A 17531-nucleotide genomic window follows, 5' to 3' on the forward strand; every position below is an offset into this window, starting at 1 on the left:
TCTTATGCATAGAATCTTTTGTGCCAAACACGTTTTTATGAAGACAAATATGGGGAAATATGGTGCGTTGCCCTCAATGCACCTCATGGATAACACAAAATCTGCTCCGGGGCGTAAACAAAACATTTGGGACGCTTCTTGGAGGCTTGATAAATCAATCTTACATTTGTTAGTTATGTACTTCGATAAAAAAAAATATATATTTTGTGATGATTTTCTTTAATACGATTCCGTATCTGTATATATTATTACTACTGGGTTTTAAACCGATTATTACCTCTTTTAGTATGTGAATTGGATGGGTGAACAAAACTAGGACAGACGTTTTTTCAGTCAGGAGATACTTCTTTTTTATTTTATTTATTTATGTTATTTTTATTTTTATTTATTTATTTATTTACTTATTTTTCGCGGATGACAAATTGCGTTTTTTTGTATTTAATCTTAAATAAACATATGCGGTTTAATCCTAGCATATGCTAATCATAAGCCGAAGGACTTAGAAGGGCCGAAATATATTGACTTTACCCTATGTAAGAAAAAACATCGACTGAAATACGCATACAGGCACAAATCGACATGACTGAAAAACAAACCAATATAAAAGATACAACCGGACGTAAATACACATTTCTCCATTTAGAAAATCAAAAGTTCATTTTTTAAAGTAAATAGTATTTATTTTTTGCCGCATTTTTGCTTTTGTCGAAATATGTCACAGTTAAATGTAATAATTTCTAATACTATTGTTATTAATATCCCCATTAATCAATCATCAATGTCTCAAATGCATCTTGTCTCGTCTCAAATGTGTATCTAATTTTGAAAAAAAAAAAAAAAAAAACTCAATTTTTTAGTCACTTCCAATAATTTCTAACAATACTTAGAAAAAAACAACATACAAAGAAAAGAAAACAACTAATTTTATTTCCGAAATTTGAAGCACTGCAAAAAAAATCACTAATTTTAGTGACACTTATATTTTATCCGTTCAATAACGCCGTTACTTAATGAGGTACCGTCCAAATCTGCACCTCTAAATTACAACATCAACTAATGACGTCTTAATTACCTTTTACGCATCAAAATTCTAGCGCTTAGATTTCCACGAATGCAAATCTACCTGCCAGCTGAGCGTGGCATTTGGATTGAGAGATTAATCATTATTATATTTCAAAGCTCTCCTTTTCAGCGATATACGAACTGTAATTTTTAAATTCATTATTTCTGAAAAATGGGATGAAATTTATCTTTTCTGGGAATTCAGCTGAATTATGTAAACAAATAATAATTGATGAATGTTGAGAAATACTACCAAAGATGTTTTCTTAGAATTTGCATATGTATATTCTATTTTTCATCATTTTTCTGCATAAAATATTTTGAAGTACATCCATCAAAATAATTACTTTACAAGTATAAAGCACTATTCGGAATAATATGAAATACATGACAGTTCAAAGAATTAAGTAATACTTTATGTTTGCCATTTAGTTTTAGAAGTTAAAATGTATAGCGTGACTAACTGGCTAATAAAGTAATAAAGTCAACTTATTGAAGTAAAACTTTAGGTTTTCCACATTTTGCTGTATAAATAATATAGCATTTTAATTGTTTTATAAAAATTATTCACTTGACTCAATTTAAGAATTGCTATAATGATAAATAATTATTGTGGCAATAGAAACGTTTCTTCAGTACTTAAGAAATATGTTCTGGTAAAAATAAATTTAAATGCAAAACTACTATTTTGAAAAGATGCATTTTCTTTTTTTTAATCTGTGTCTTTAAAATTTCGAAATAAAGTTCAAGTTTAAAAATAAGAATCAGCATATCATTCTGCTAGATGGAAAATCTAAACTATTACATATAAATAGATATTATTCATAAATTAAGCCTTGCATCCCTTTAGTGAGTCGATAAAATGAGTACTAATGTGCTTCGAAACTAACCTGATGGTTCTGCGTAAGGTTGACCACTTGACCAGAAAACCAACCCACAATCATTGGTCTCTTAAACTGAGATGTGCATAGTATGCCTTGACTTTTATAGGATGTTGCGTTACTAAGTTTATTTTTCTATTATACGGAAATGCTTTTTAGATGCAGCAAAAAATTATTTAAAAATAATAATAATAATTTTTACGTGTAATCCAAATAAATTGTAGAATAACTAGTTAACAGGAGATTTGTATTTGAATTCAATCTCACTCGTAGAAAGATATGGACATTTTCATCAACCTTACAACATTCTTCATCGGTGTGTAATTAGTCTATGACTATAAATCCTACCTTTCTTTTAATGCCTCTTCTGTTAATTCGTTCAGGTTCATAATCAAGATTTGCTATTTTCTAATCTTAAAAGGAATATGAAACAACCTATGATTTTAAAAATAGATTCAAATTTTGTTGAATTGGTATTGGGATTTATTTGTTGTTGCGATTTACTTTTTAAGAAGCATCTATAAGTATTCACACGTTATTTTCCTATGCATTCATTTTACAAGCATGTGATTAAACACGTGCACAGTGATGTAGAGGATCGTTTTTCCACTTTCAACCTCTGAAGCTAAAGTATATTATTTTCTTATCAACCTTACAGAGTATTTGACCTGTCTATAAATAGTGTTTACACATGGAAAAGTGACAACGAGAAAAGGAACTGTCCTCGTAAAGTTGACTTGTTTGGAAATCCCCTTAAGTTATTTCCGATATTTAAGTTTTAATAATCTTGAAATGAACGTGAATATAGGAGAGGGTGGCCGAAAGTAGGTAGTTTAAAAAAGAACGATTAAAAATTGTAGTTTTTGATCCTATTTCCTAGCAGGGATCATGAACTTGAAAATAAAAGAAATTCTTGCATTATTTCAAACTCAATGTTTATTTATTATCAAATATTGCAAACACTTGAAAAACCCGTTTTGCCCGACCAGAGGGCCTAAAGTGGGTAAGGCGTTTGGGTAAAGCAGGTAAGCTTAACAAATTGGGATTTGGCACAGTTGTCAATCAAATATGAAGTAATAAATTATTGAATCAACTCACTAACCCACAGCCATTTAAAAAATATAAAAAAAATAATAAGTTAGAGTTTCAATTATAAGTCAGCACATTTTTTGTTTATAAAACATAAATAACTAGCAAATTGACGTCATAAAAATAACTTTTTTTAAGTTATGCTTATTCTATTTAAATAGAAAATCTAAATCAGCACATTTGCCAAAAAAATATAGAGAGCGGATGTACCTGCTTTTCCGAAACATTTTTTTTTCTTTAATCGCAATTTATAGGTGACTGGTGTCAGAATAACGTAATATTATTGAAAATTGAAAAAAAAAGGAGCTTGTCCTTATCTAATTACAAGTTTCAAACCTTTAGTTTTTTTTTAAGAAATATATAAGTATATATAAATATTTTTCTAATTTAAAGTCTGAGTACGCCATGCCGCTTCACCGCTGCTTCGCTGGGATTGATTGAAACTTGGGAGTATTCGAGTAAATGCAACATACGTATGCTTCGCCGCTTGTACACAATGCGGTGGCATACGAATGCCTAACCACTTCAGGCGACCTACCGCTCTTTGGGCTACCCTACTCTTTATGTTTTCAGAATTGAAAGGGAGTTCAGTGAACCAAAAACAAAACAAATAATAATAATTATAACAATAACAATAATAAGAATAATAATAAAATAGGTCAACAAGATAAAATGTTCAATTTATTGCAATGATTCTATATACTTTTAATTTTGAGGTATTTCATCACACTAGCACAAAAGTTTAAAATTTTCTTCGGACGTGAAATGTACCAAATAAACTTTTATGTTAGAATAATTAGCAGTCTTTATTATACTTGGTAAAACGGTAATTTTCTGAATAGGTAAATTATTATTATTCAAGATGTAATTACAATAAAATTAAACAATCAGTTTTAGTCGTTTATACTTACGTATACAAAAATTTGTACAGTTATCATTTTATACATTGTAGAAAATGTTCTAATTTGAATGTGTCACAGTAATGGCCGAATCTGAGTTTATCACCCGAATATTAATGCAATATTGATTCAGCTATTCAACATCCTTTTTCAGATAGCTTCTATTCTCTCTTGTCCTAGCGACAAGCTTTGAAGTCCTCCATTTCTTTTGAAATGATCTGCATAAAAAAGACATTAAGCTTCTACAAATGATGTTTTCAAGATAAAAACTTTGTTCTCAGTCTGTTAGATATTTCTCCAAATATTTGTAGTTTTATCTCTTGTGAGAGCCCTGAGATTTAAAGCTTTTCTCTCTTTCTCTTTCGCTAATGAGATCAGGACAACCCAAAATTACGACATCAACTAATGACATCTTAATTACCTTCTGAGTATCAAAATTCAAGTGCTGGGCACTTTGTGAATACATACCTGTCAGTGTGGTACCGATTTTGCACCTGAGATTGTTATTATCTTTCAAGATTTCAAGCATTCGACGATCAGTTAAGTAATAAATGTCTCTACAGTGTAACGAAATAAGTTTCCATTGTTTTTTTTTAATTTAATTATTACTGGATTTTTTTAGGCTACATGAACAAGTATCTATTGCTTGAAGCAGGAATCAGAATTTGTGAGTTCAATGCTCTCATTTTTAGTAGGAAAATAAATCCTGTTTGCAAAAATTAAATTTAGAACAAGTTTACTTTTTATGCATGTTTTTAAGTCATTCAAATGTGTAATTACGCAATATGAATTGCATAGATAAACTGACATTGTCTCTTAGGTGTTGCAAATCGAAACCAAATTAGTAGGCTTTACTAATGTCCATTTATTATTATTTATTTATTTATTTTTTTTTTTTGAGAACAAGAAAAAAAGTTAATGCAATAATGAAATGCATAAATATATACAATTATTTTTTCTTTCAAAGATAATTTTGTGATTCCTTACATTTTCCCGAAACTTTTAAATGATCCAATTAAAAAACGAGCTGATGTGTGCATCACATGACTTCCTTTTACACCAATTTAATGTTATTTCCCGGTTATTCCTTTTTATTGTGATTTAAAGAGAAAACTCTCTAAATATCACCAACAGTGGCCAAATTTAAACCAGTTTAAAAAAATACGCCAAATTTTTAGCCAAACTTTGCTAAAAATAACTAAACTTGGCGACCAAAAGACTGGCGATATATCGCCAAGTGTCCTCCAAACTATAACACCACTTGAGTTTGCATCGAAATTAACAATGACTCCCCCAAAAAGGTGCAAAAGATCCCTTTAGAAAAACTCGAATACAACCAAAAGGGCCGGTGCGCAACTAGACCCAACCAGGAGTCTACGTACCAATTTTAAACTTTCTAGGACATACCGTTATTGAGTTATACGACATACATACACACATACGTACATACGCACATAAATACGTGCATACAGACGTCACGAGAAAATGTGTTGTAATTAAGTCGGGAAACGTTAAAATGGATATTTCGGATGTCTATACGTTCTTTGGTATGTATGCACGTGTGGTCGCGTCAAAAAAAAAAAAAACTCAACATTCATTCGGTAGTGAGCAAAATAGAAATTTTGTGTAAATTTAAGTAAAAAGACACTTGGTTGATGGGGCAAACCTAACTTGGCAGCACTGACATGGATACGTAGATCATGACCACAGCATTACGACGCTTTCAGGTTAGGTTTGGATGAATTATAAGATTCCTCTTTAAAACAAAATATTTTTGGCATCCAGGCAACGAAACATAGGTTTATTTTTTTCACTTCAAAAGCATTTTTATCATTTTTGATTAGAAGAAAAATCTTCACATAAAAATACAAAAAAAAGAGAGAAAAATAACAGCAACAATTATTCCGACAATGCTCTTCCTCACAGGAGTATGTTATTTTTTTTCTTTGGTATTATGCCTGCATACATGTAAAATTTACGAATTTATTTCCTTCTTTTTCAGAATTGCCAGAGTACCATGCAGTGACTGGAGGCAGGGCGGACTTACCTTGCAACATTACTCAACATTCCACAGAAGATAAAGTTTCCCTTGTTCTGTGGTATAAAGAAGATGCCAGAGCTCCTATCTACAGCGTAGATGCTCGCAACAGCCCCCTGGAGAAAGCGAAGCATTTTCCAGGAAGTGTCTTGGGCTCCAGAGCTTACTTTGAAACTTTTTCTAAACCTACTATCCTAAAAATAGAACCGATTCAGGAGAAGGATGCAGGAATATACAGGTGCCGAGTGGATTACCGATGGGCCAGAACGTTCACCCACAGTATGATACTTAACGTCATTGGTGAGTCATTTCTCTCCTTAGTAGTCTTTTTTCTCATAACAGTTTGTGTACAAATATGAATTATGCAGGAATATAACGTTATTTGAATTTTCCCCTCCAATATTTTCCTTTTATTTAGTTCATTTTTTGAAATGAGGAGGGTGCACCAAACAAGGCCAGTTAGTCCAATTAAGCCACCCTAGGGTGGTTCAAAATACATGATAAAAAAAGTTTATCCTAGATAACAGGACGCCTCTCGATATTTTTAGACTTGTGGATAGTAATATACTGGAAGAATTTCAGCTTCCTATTTCAACGAAAGAAGGTGCTCAACCCCCGCCCCCAAACTTCATCAGTATGAGGAGGGGGGTTTAAAAATACGCTGAAATAAATAAAAAAAAAAAAACACTAAATACTATAATGTACACGAGTATTATGCATATACATTGCAATAAAATAATTATTTACGAAAAAACGTCTGGTGGAAATTAAATGTTTCTAAATGTATGACCTTTTCTATACTACGGCTAATCTTAAAGTGAGGGGTCATTGAGCACTTGGAGTCATTGAGCACTATATTGGAAGAATTTCAGCTTCCTATTTCAACTGAAAGCGGGTGCTCAACCCTCTCCCCCAAACATCATACGTATGGGAGGGGGGTTCAAAAATACATTGAACTGAAGAAACAATGCTACATATAATAAAATACATTATTAATATGCACATGCATTGATATAAAATAATTATTTACAAAAAAAAAAACAGCTGGGGAAATTAAAGTTTCTTAATTTGTGACATTTTCTATGCTACGGCTAATGTTAAATTCAGGGGTCATTGAGCGTCCTCGTAACATTTGAGTAAGAAGCCAAAACTTTTACAGCATAGTACTATTAGTAAGTCTAAAAGAAATATGGGATGTCCTTGACCCTAGCTTTAAAAAAAAGTTTTTTTGTACCACTGTAGGTCAGCCCCCCCCCCCGTTTTTCTATGTGTAAGATAACAAAATATCGTGACTTGATTTTTTCACTTCTAATATTTATATTTTCTTTAGTCAATTTTTTGCGCCTATGGGACTGCACCAAATTAAGCAAGGTGAATTAATTAAGCCACTCTCCATTGTTTTATGTAGAATAACAAAATATTGCTAGTCTGAAATTTTATCATCGTCAGAAAGGCTAGCTGATAATAAAGTGTAATCAACAAGCCATCAAGCTTATCAACAGGCAAAAGCGTAGTAAACGATATTAAGAAAGAGTGCCTGATCTTACTTTATATTAAGTTAATCTCTTCATGGTTAACGGTAGTTTAATGGTATGAAAAAGTAGTTAATTGTTTCAGAAAGTCTTTTTGTATGTAGTTAAAGCTATCAAAACGAAAAATAGTGCTGCCTACTTCAATTTTATTGCCTACTCTAGTCAATTATAGTCCAATAAGATCACGATTGGCATTGTTAGGACCCCGCCAAAAATCGAAACGTAATAACTTAATAGTGTCCCAAACGTGATTTTTTTTCATCAATTCCATTAATATGTTTTTTTTTTCTTTTGCTTGTTCTAATGTCGAATTCTTTATTTTGTTAAGTTTTTTCATTGTTTTTCCTAATAACGCGAAACCATTTAATTTTTCTTAATACACATAATTTATTTCAGATTATTTATTTAAAAAAAATATTGTGTTTGTTTAACAGCGACTGTTTTTCGAGGAATAAAACCATTAGTTTCGTACATAGTGTTCAAAAAATGGCGCAAGAAAAAAAAATAGTACCTTTCCGGAAAATCACAGAATTTGTATTTTAGTGTGTAACTTAAACAGAATTTCTGTAAATTATTTTATCCTTGTAATGTTCTTCACTTATTCTTTTATTTTTACATCATTATACAAATTAAAAAATATGTATAGTTTGGATACGTTGAAAAATGATGCGCTCTATGTTTGAAAGCCTTTAATTTATTATTAAAGAAAAAATTGTTTTTAGAGTGAACGTTATAATGTTGTTTTTAACTCAAAAACACAAAAATCTTAAAGTTAGTAGAAATTACAAAACGTACTTATTTCTATGTGTTTCAAAAGTCTAGAAAAATATTTACCATATATTTGCTTTTGTTCGGTGTATATAAAAATCCGAGACCTAAAAGCAGGAAGAAACAAATCGGCAAAGAGGGAAAAAAAGTGTTTCGTATACTGTGAAATCGTGAAGGGTAAAAGTTTTAAAAAGTATTTTCAAGTTGAAACGGGTGAGCTTCAAAAGATATTCTCCTAACAAAACGAAAATATTGTCTAGAAGTAACGGAAAAGTAGACTGCTGGTGAATACATTTAAAATACATTTGGTATTCGAAAATTATGATTTGTGAAGAGTGAGCAGAAACCTAGCTTTTTTCTCATTGTATTTCATACTTATTTACTTTTTTTTTCTTTTACGATTTTGGTTTCATTTTGATACACCAGGTATATATTTTTTGTAATAGAAATAAACTCAATGTTTTGCGAGACATTGCGATTTGGATTCCTTCAATTTTTGATATTTTTCGATACTTGAATATATTTACTCTTAAAAAGCTTTTGTATGTATTTTTATCACCGATATTTTATAAACTATTGCTCTTATTCCAATTTTGCTGATTAAGTTTATACACACACACACACACACCACATGGACTATTTACGACAACGCGTATACCATTAAAAAAAAGCAATACAATATAGATTAAAATTTTGCAAACAGCTTTTTCAAAGTTTTAAGACAAGCATCGTCATCATTGTGCAAAAGGAAGAATGGTTTCCGAAGCCCAAACTAGAGGTAGAACGAGAAATACAAGACAAGAACAAGTCAATAAACGAAAAGTGGCCGAAAAAGGAAACGTTACGTCGTGAGAAAAATAAGGACATCTGTACTTCAGAAAAACGTCACCAACAAAATAATCTTTCGAAGGAATTATATCCAAGCATTAAGGAAAAAGACGTGATCGAAAAATCATTAAGTACTAAAGTACATACATTCCAGATGTATTAAGATTCCCCAGAATATAAATTGCAAGTGAAAGAACAACTGCGAATAATTTTGGCTAAAGAAAAATCGAAATTATGATTGCAGGACCAACAATGTTGTGCGATGGAGAACCGTTCAAAATCCGGTATTTTGGCACAATGTTCTTTTATACGAATTTGAGAGCACGTCTAGTCTGCCCCATGTATACCAATCCACACTGGCAGGAAATACTATCAATCCTCATGTGCCAACTTGTCATCTACGGTTATGTACGTTTAAGACCTTTTTGTGCAAACGGAAAAGAATGTATACCTCTTATTCTTATTTTAACTTTTTTATTTCTCTTACTTAGAACTTTTTTATGCATCTTTTAAAAATAATAAAACAACTATAAATAGTACTTATAACACTTTCCATATCCAGCATCATTAAGTTTGGCACCAAATAACAAAATATATATTATATTTTTACACAGAATGCACAAACTAAACCAGAAGATTGTAATGCAGTAGAAGTCCTTGTTGCATTTTATCATAATTTCTTCAAGAACAGAAAACAGCAAATGGTCTCTGATGATTAAAATAACTTGGAAAAAAAAGGTAGTCAAGATATTCAAAACAGCAGAAAACAGCGACTTCTTCAATAGCTATCTCAACCACTAACATGACAAATAATTAACTTGATCGCTTGTTTAAAATGTCAACAATATTATTTCCCGTTTTGAAACAGGCCAAAATAATTTCCAGTAAAAATTGCTAAACAAAATTTAACTTCCCCTTAACGACAGTGATTGATCCAAGCACACATTCTTCTAAATCTTGGTCTCAATACCCCTGCACATTTAATGTACGCGGAGGCGAGCAATCTCTCTTTGTCCATCTGCGAGGCGCATAAAGTGACATTACCCCTATCTATAAACTACAGCCTCCAGAGTAATGCTATGAATGAGACAGTAAAAGACTCTCTTGTGATGTTATTAAATCCTTCAATGGGCGTGTATTACGCTTGGAAAGGGTTCTGCTCATTCCCTTATCTCAGCACGAACACAATGTGATGGTTGGGTGGGATTGTCACATAGTCATGGAAGATACGTCAGGAAGTCAAACGTTAAACTCTCGGCATAATAGCGATGTTTTGTTTGCAAAATGTGCTGTTCATTTTGCGAGGGATATAATAGGAGCGGATTTTTCGCGCTGAAGCGGGTGGAATGTTGTTAACATTATACTTGGTTCAGGAAAATAATTGGAGTTAGAAAAAGGTAGGTTAGGTGACAAGAAAAAGAAACTACAAAGACGTGATATTAGAAAATGTATATTAGACCAGTGTCAATAGCTTTGAAAATGGTAAAAAGTCGAAAAAATTTAGAACAGGATAAAACCAGTTAGAAAGGTAAGAAAATCTAATAACATTAATAGGAAAAATAAATTACGGGCGAGCTGAATTCGGGAAGGGGGGGTGAAGGGGGTTTAAGGGGGGGAAAACGGTTTATCACGATTTCCGGAAAAACTAAGAGTCCTATCGAAAAAAACTAAATTGCAAAGTTGTTGGTAATAAAAAGATCTACAACTTTTGCGTTTGCACTTTTTTTCTATAACGTCAAATATATGCGAAAAATTCAAAAAACCGACTTTTTGGTTTTTAATTTTTATCTCCCACAAAAAAAATTTTTTTTTTCACTAAATTTAAGGAAAAGTTATTTTATTATGTCCCAAATACACTGTAATTTTTTGGATTTAAAATATTTATTTTTTCTCCTAATTTTGATTCAGTAGTAAAAAATCATCAGAATTTTCAATCAAAAAATCTCACGTCAAAATATCTGATTTTTTTTAAAAATCGGAGCAAGTGTTTTTCGTTGGAATCTCTACTTTTTAATGGTATAAAAAACAATATACAATACTATGGAAACTTTTCGCAAAAAATGAAAAAAATAAAAAAAAACTCGAATTTGAAAAAAAAATCATCACTATGTAAAATTTTAAGCTATATATTAAAATTTGCACTTTAATTACACAAAAAATGAAATTTTCCATGTTACATTGACACAAACTGAAAATAAAAATGTATTAAAATAATTAAAAATCAAGCTATAGCATGCATTTGTTTTATACCCTTCTCATCCACCATTAGACGGTGACTGCAGTGCCCCCTATAGTTTTTTGGAGTTACGAATAGCAAGCTACACTGTAGGATGGGATAAAGGAGCAATTTCCGCAATTTCGAACTGTGTAACCTTGAATATTATGAAAAATAATCAGTTTTCCAATTGTGTTTGCTGTTAATTATTGTGTTTGCAGTTAATTTAATAAATAGCTTAAAATTTTTAATAGTGATGATTTTTTTTTTTTTTTCAAATTCGAGTTTTTTTGAGTTTCTTCATTTTTTGCGAAAAGTTTCCATATTATTGTGTTTTGTTTTTTATAACATCAAAAAGTAGAGATTCCAACGAAAAAAATTTGCTCCGATTTTTAAAAAAAATCAGATATTTTGACGTGAGAATTTTTTATTGAAAATTCTGATGCTTTTTTACTACTGAACCAAAATAAGGAGAAAAAATAAATATTTTAATTAATCCAAAAAATTACAGTGTATTTGGGACATAATAAGGTAACTTTTCATTAAATTTAGTGAAAAAAAATTTTTTTTTTTTTGTGGGAGATAAAAAAAAAAAACCAAAAAGTCGGTTTTTGAATTTTTCGCATATTTTTTGAGGTCATAGAAAAAAAGTGCAAATGCAAAAGTTGTAGATCTTTTTATTACCAACAACTTTGCAATTTAGTTTGTTTCGATAGGACTCTTAGTTTTTCCGGAAATCGTGATAAACCGTTTTCCCCCCCTTAAACCCCCCTACACCCCCCCTTCCCGAACTCAGCTCGCCCGTAATTTATTTTTCCTATTAATGTTATTAGATTTTCTTACCTTTCGAACTGGTTTTATCCTGTTCTAAATTTTTTTGGTCTGAAACATTATTGGCACTGGCCTATATGTGTTGTCTTTGGGGTATGAATTAGGCCATTCCATGGTGACTGGCATTACAATCTGACAATATTTTTAGAACTTTCAAATTCAGTATTGTCTAGAAATTAAATTTTATTTATTCTGAAATTGACTAAAATATCATGATATGGTACAGGAATGAACACACACTTGTTATCAGACTTGAAGATTTTTTTAAATGTAAAATAAAATGAATAAAAACATGTGGCTGATGTTACACCCGTGTAACATAGTCACATTTTTAGCCTACTTTCCCAGTAAAAGTCAGAAAAAGAGGAAAAAAGCATGAAAGAAGGCTTAATGCATCTTAAAAAATCGCGAAAAACAAAAAAAAAGTCAAAAATAAACAAAATAATTAAATAAATATCGAAAAATTAAAAATTGGAAAGTAGGGTATTGAGATGGGGAAAAATGTCAGTCGGTCTGTCTGTCTGTCAGTCTGTCTGTCGGTCTGTCTGTCTGTCCCCCCCTAATAACTTTTGAATGAATAATCCGATTCGAAAAAACTTTTTTTTTGTTAGAAAGATCTCGGCGAGGACACCTCATTCCCATCTTTCACTTTTTGATTTGAACTATATTTTGTTCAATTTTGAACAGTTCAAAAAAGCTTAACATTAGCGCCTACGGGGAAATTCAAGGCAATTCCGAACTGTGAGGCGAATTTGCTTCAAACAAACTTTGTAGGAAAAAGCTTTTGATGAAAAACTTGTATATAAAATATCTTTTTAATTTGAACAATTTTCCGTTAAATTTTGAGCAGTTCAAATCCCTTAACATTAGCGCCTACGGGGAAACTGAAAGTCAATGTAGATTCCGTACTTGAAGGCGGATTTACTTCAAACAAATTTTGTTGGAAATAGCTCTTCACGCCAAACTCCAGACTTCGACTCCGAGAATGTAGGGGCACTTGACTCCGACTCCGACTATGTAGGGGCACTTGACTCCGACTCCGACTCCTGTGCCCGACAATTAATCGGACTCCGACTCCCCGACTTCGACTCAGACTTCGCAGCTTTGGCAAAAATTTATACACGAAGGACAAATGACTGACTCCGATTCTTAGATATTCGACTCCGACTTCTTTACCCCAAAATGAGATTGACTCCGTCTCCGCAGCTATGGTTTTGACTGTGAAATAATTATTGTTGATCTGACTTGTTTTTATTTTTATGCTTAAGTTTTAATTTAGGTATTCAGGTTTCGACGAATAAACTCGAAGTCATTTATGTTTCTACATAAGGTTATGCGCAGACGATTTTTTTTTTTTTTTTGGCAATGAAAACTATTTCTTTAAGTTGACATTTTATTGTTTTTATTTATTTTGGTAAGTGCATTAATTCATTTAAAAAATTGTTTTTGGCAACCGGGAAAAAGAAACGATTTTTTTTTTTTTTTTTTTTGATATGATGTATCTATTTTAATGAGATTATTAATTTTAATTATTATTTTTTCGTTTTGAAAGCTGTTAAAGATTTCTTTAATGGAAAAAAGTGTATTAGCTGCTTTGTTTAAAAGTTGCTGCTATTTTATTTGTTCAGTTTTTTTTTTTTTACGCATCTAATTTTTTAGATGAGTGAGGAATATTTCATTCCTAGAAATCAGCTTAAAGTATTTTAAAAATATGTTTGAAAACATTTGCGATTTTAGCTATTTTTCAGAATATTGATCAGGTACTAGAAAGTAGTATGGGTATACGGGAAAGTAGACTCGTCTAGTTCTAGACAGAACTTCTTGTTAATCCCTTTACTTTACAAAAAAAGAAAAAAAGAAAGAAAGAAATCATTAAGTCAGAAAACAAGTGTGTGAGCATTAATGTGCCATACCAGCATATTTTAGACCAAATTCAAAAGAAATAAAATGTAGTCTCTACACAGTACTGAATTTGAAAGTTAAAAATGTCGTCAAATTTGTAACGTCAGCCATCGTGGAATTACCCACACTCAGTTTTGTTTTTAACTGTGTTTTACCAGGTAAACGTTGACTTTAACTGGTAAATATTGGTAAAGTAAATAAGTGTAATAATATTTCTGGGTTGAATAATACATTAATCAAACTAGAAATATAATTTTACCATTGCATCTTTTATGAACAACAATATACAGATATTCACTACATTCACACAAGATTTACGAACCAATTTTTACAAAACTTCATTAAATTAAAGTACTAGTTAATAACTTTATTCATAAAGAAGTTTCATACTTTATCAAGTCTTTAAGGGGTAGAAAATTGTTAAACATAGGACTCGAATAAATAAATTAAGATATAACAACGTCAAAAAGCACAAATTGCAGATTACTGCAGACACGTGTTTCGGTGTTACAAGAAACGACCTTTTCCATGCAAACAAAATGAGCTTATGTACGAAAATACATCCGACAAAAGTTTAAGCTTGGATGTATTTTCATCCATGAGCTAATTTCATTTACATTGAAAAAGGCATTCCTTGTAACGCCAAAACACGTGTCTGCAGTAATCTGCAATTTGTGCTTTTTGACGTTGTTATTTCTTACTTTACTTTTCAGTAAAAATTATTCATTTATCTTATAGGGCTCGAATGTTTTAAACTCCTGCTCAACTAAATTATACATATACTATCTCTATATGTACTTATGCTTTCTAAAAAAATATTAAACAGACTAGGTTGCATTAAACTAGTACTCAACCTATTTCTACTTCACTGACACATGTACTTACGCTTTTGAAAAAGTTATAAAAGATGTAAATCATATTTTAATGTCTTTCTTGTTTAAAGATATAAGCGAAGTTCAACTATAATAGAAAAAAAGAGTTATATTTTGTTAAATTAAAATGAACTAAATTCAGTATCATATTATACAAATCTTATGTATGCTACCAATAAATAATTTTCAAGTATACCATGATAAGCATTCATTTTCAATCTACGATACTACAGCGAACTAGTAAACTACTGCCAATTTCAATTTAGTCCTACCGTTTATCAAAATGTCAATGAAAAACCTACTTTCCTACAGGAAGAAATTTATCAAGAACTGTTCAAAACAGCAAGCTTAGGACATAATAAGTTGAGGCACATTCGTTTGATAAAATGTATTGGATGTGTCAGCCGTGAGTTTTCCTGCCAGATCTAACATTTTCTGACAGTTGAGGAATATTGTGATGTTCTATTTTGAACATGTATTAATGTTTGGGCTATTTTACTGTGTCAAAATGTGTGTTCGTGGGTGAAATAATGCATTTTCACGAAACTGAACTTGTTGCAATTTGATACAATGTGTTTGAATAGATCCCGCTAAAAATTATTGTTTTTTTTAAATTATTTTTTTATTATATTTATTTTGTCAAAACAGTGTCATTCTATTTTTGTTTCGGATTTTGTAAAAAAAAAAAACTAACCTGTAGCTGTCACGGACAAATGTACAGCTTTTACACAAACTTCACAAAAAATCATGAATAAAGATGCGTTCTTGGTGGCACATTCTGGGATAATAATTTCAAATCATTGGGTCAGAAAGGGTTAATGGTACATCGACTCTTATACTAGTTTTTAAAGCTTTTTTTCTCTAAAAGCTAAATGCATTTAAATGGCGCTTTCTTATGAACAATGTAATATAAAACCACATACATTTATAAATTCCCTAAGAAGTTACGCTTTATCACAAAAAAGTCTAAGCACATAGAAGGAGTAGTCAAGACTGAAATGAATGTTTACGAACGCAAGGATAATATTGATATAAGAAAGTGCTCATAGAATGGAAACAAAATGATTATTTATTGCTGAAAAAATATCTTATGAATGGAGTTTTTAGCACCCCATCGAGCCACATCTAGTGTGAATGCACGAGGTGATATAGGTAATCATCTATGATGCATGAAAGTCTTGTTTGATGTCCTACGTCACATCGTACATAGTTACTGTAAACGCGTAAACGTCGATTAACCCAAGAGAGATCGCGCGCCTATCAGTGACAAAAGAGATCGCGCGCCTATCAGTGACAAAAGAGATCGCGCGTGATGTCGGAGTTACCACAATCAGTTTTATTTAAAATTTTCTATAAATCATCATTTTCTATCATTTCATAATCTGCAAGTTTACGTTTTCAATCCAATATTTAGAGTTCAAAGCAATATAAATGCAAAACGAGAGCTACAAAACGAAAAACTATGATTCTTAGAATGAGAATTTCGAAGCAGTAACAGTCGCGTGGTGAGAGTGAGATACTCCGTCATCAACATGTGAATTCCAAGAAAGTATTGCTTCACGCGCAGAAAGAAAAAAATAAAAATAACACTTCACCTACAAAGGGGACTGTTAGATAGGAGGATACTGAAAGGGAGATTGACTACAGATAAATATTTACCCTGTGACAGGTGTTTGGATTAGAATAGCGTGACTGTGTGTTTCGCGCGATCTTTCTCGGGTTCAGTTCAGAGCCTGTCCAACTTGCCATCCAAAGGATGCCATGATCTGTGATGTATCAGGGAATCGATCAGGCTATTTAAGGTATTAACGTTGTCTATGAAGTTGTATGGCAACCTTCCGTGTGTGATCGAACATTGTCCTGTTGAAAATGTGTCCGGAGAGCGCTACCACGAGGGCCTGAAAAATACTGTCAAGTTGTTGTGAATCAACGTTTAGAGTAGCCGTTTATCGTGTGTGATAGCACCCTATAACATGTCTCCAGCTGTAGGTGCAGTCTGCTGCTTGAAGCAATGTCGGGGTGTGGGCATTTACACTGTCGACTCCATTTTAGATTATCACGTTCAACGCGGATGGATCACAACCGAATGAAACCAGGTGGTTTAAGTGACAAACACAGGTGTAATTTGGGCAATGTTGACATTTGTGTACTGTTTTAAAGGCCCTATGCGCAATGCCTTAACAGTGCCTTTGCTTTTAAGCGTCACACCGCACAGCTTTGGTGAAGGTATGGGGTGCCATCGCGTATCATACACGTTCGACCCGAAGAATGATACATAGCAACTTGGCAGTCTAGTGTTACATTCGTAACATGCTTCAGTGACATGTATTGGTCCTCATGGTATCATTTTTGCACAGATCAACGGAACAATCATGGGCTGCCAAAAAATCTAGTGTATCCTCGCTAAAGGTGGTTCAAAAAGGTACTAAAACCTTCCACCATTTTAGAATTTTCCTATAATAATTAATTTGCTTTCATTTTGTAATGACTATCTTATATTATTGTTTCCCTTACACGTGTGAAATTTCGTTCCGTTCTGACGACTATTTCTTGGTACGTCCATCATTTTGTTATAGATTGTATTTAGAGTTTAATTTACTTGGCGTGTCAAGAA

The 17531-nt window shown here is 31.8% G+C and overlaps 1 protein-coding gene across 1 annotated transcript in view; it reads left to right on the top strand.

Annotated features, from left to right (window-relative positions):
• LOC129221032 (hemicentin-2-like) overlaps positions 1–17531 on the top strand; it is a 98848-nt gene that overhangs the window by 44055 nt on the left and 37262 nt on the right. The window contains exons 4-5 of the mRNA XM_054855468.1: positions 5934–6269; positions 17078–17143. Of these exons, the coding sequence (XP_054711443.1) occupies positions 5934–6269; positions 17078–17143 (402 nt within the window). The remainder of the gene's footprint in view (positions 1–5933; positions 6270–17077; positions 17144–17531) is intronic.

The sequence above is a fragment of the Uloborus diversus genome, chromosome 4, assembly GCF_026930045.1.
Source record: "Uloborus diversus isolate 005 chromosome 4, Udiv.v.3.1, whole genome shotgun sequence".
Classification (NCBI taxonomy): Eukaryota; Metazoa; Arthropoda; class Arachnida; order Araneae; family Uloboridae; genus Uloborus; species Uloborus diversus.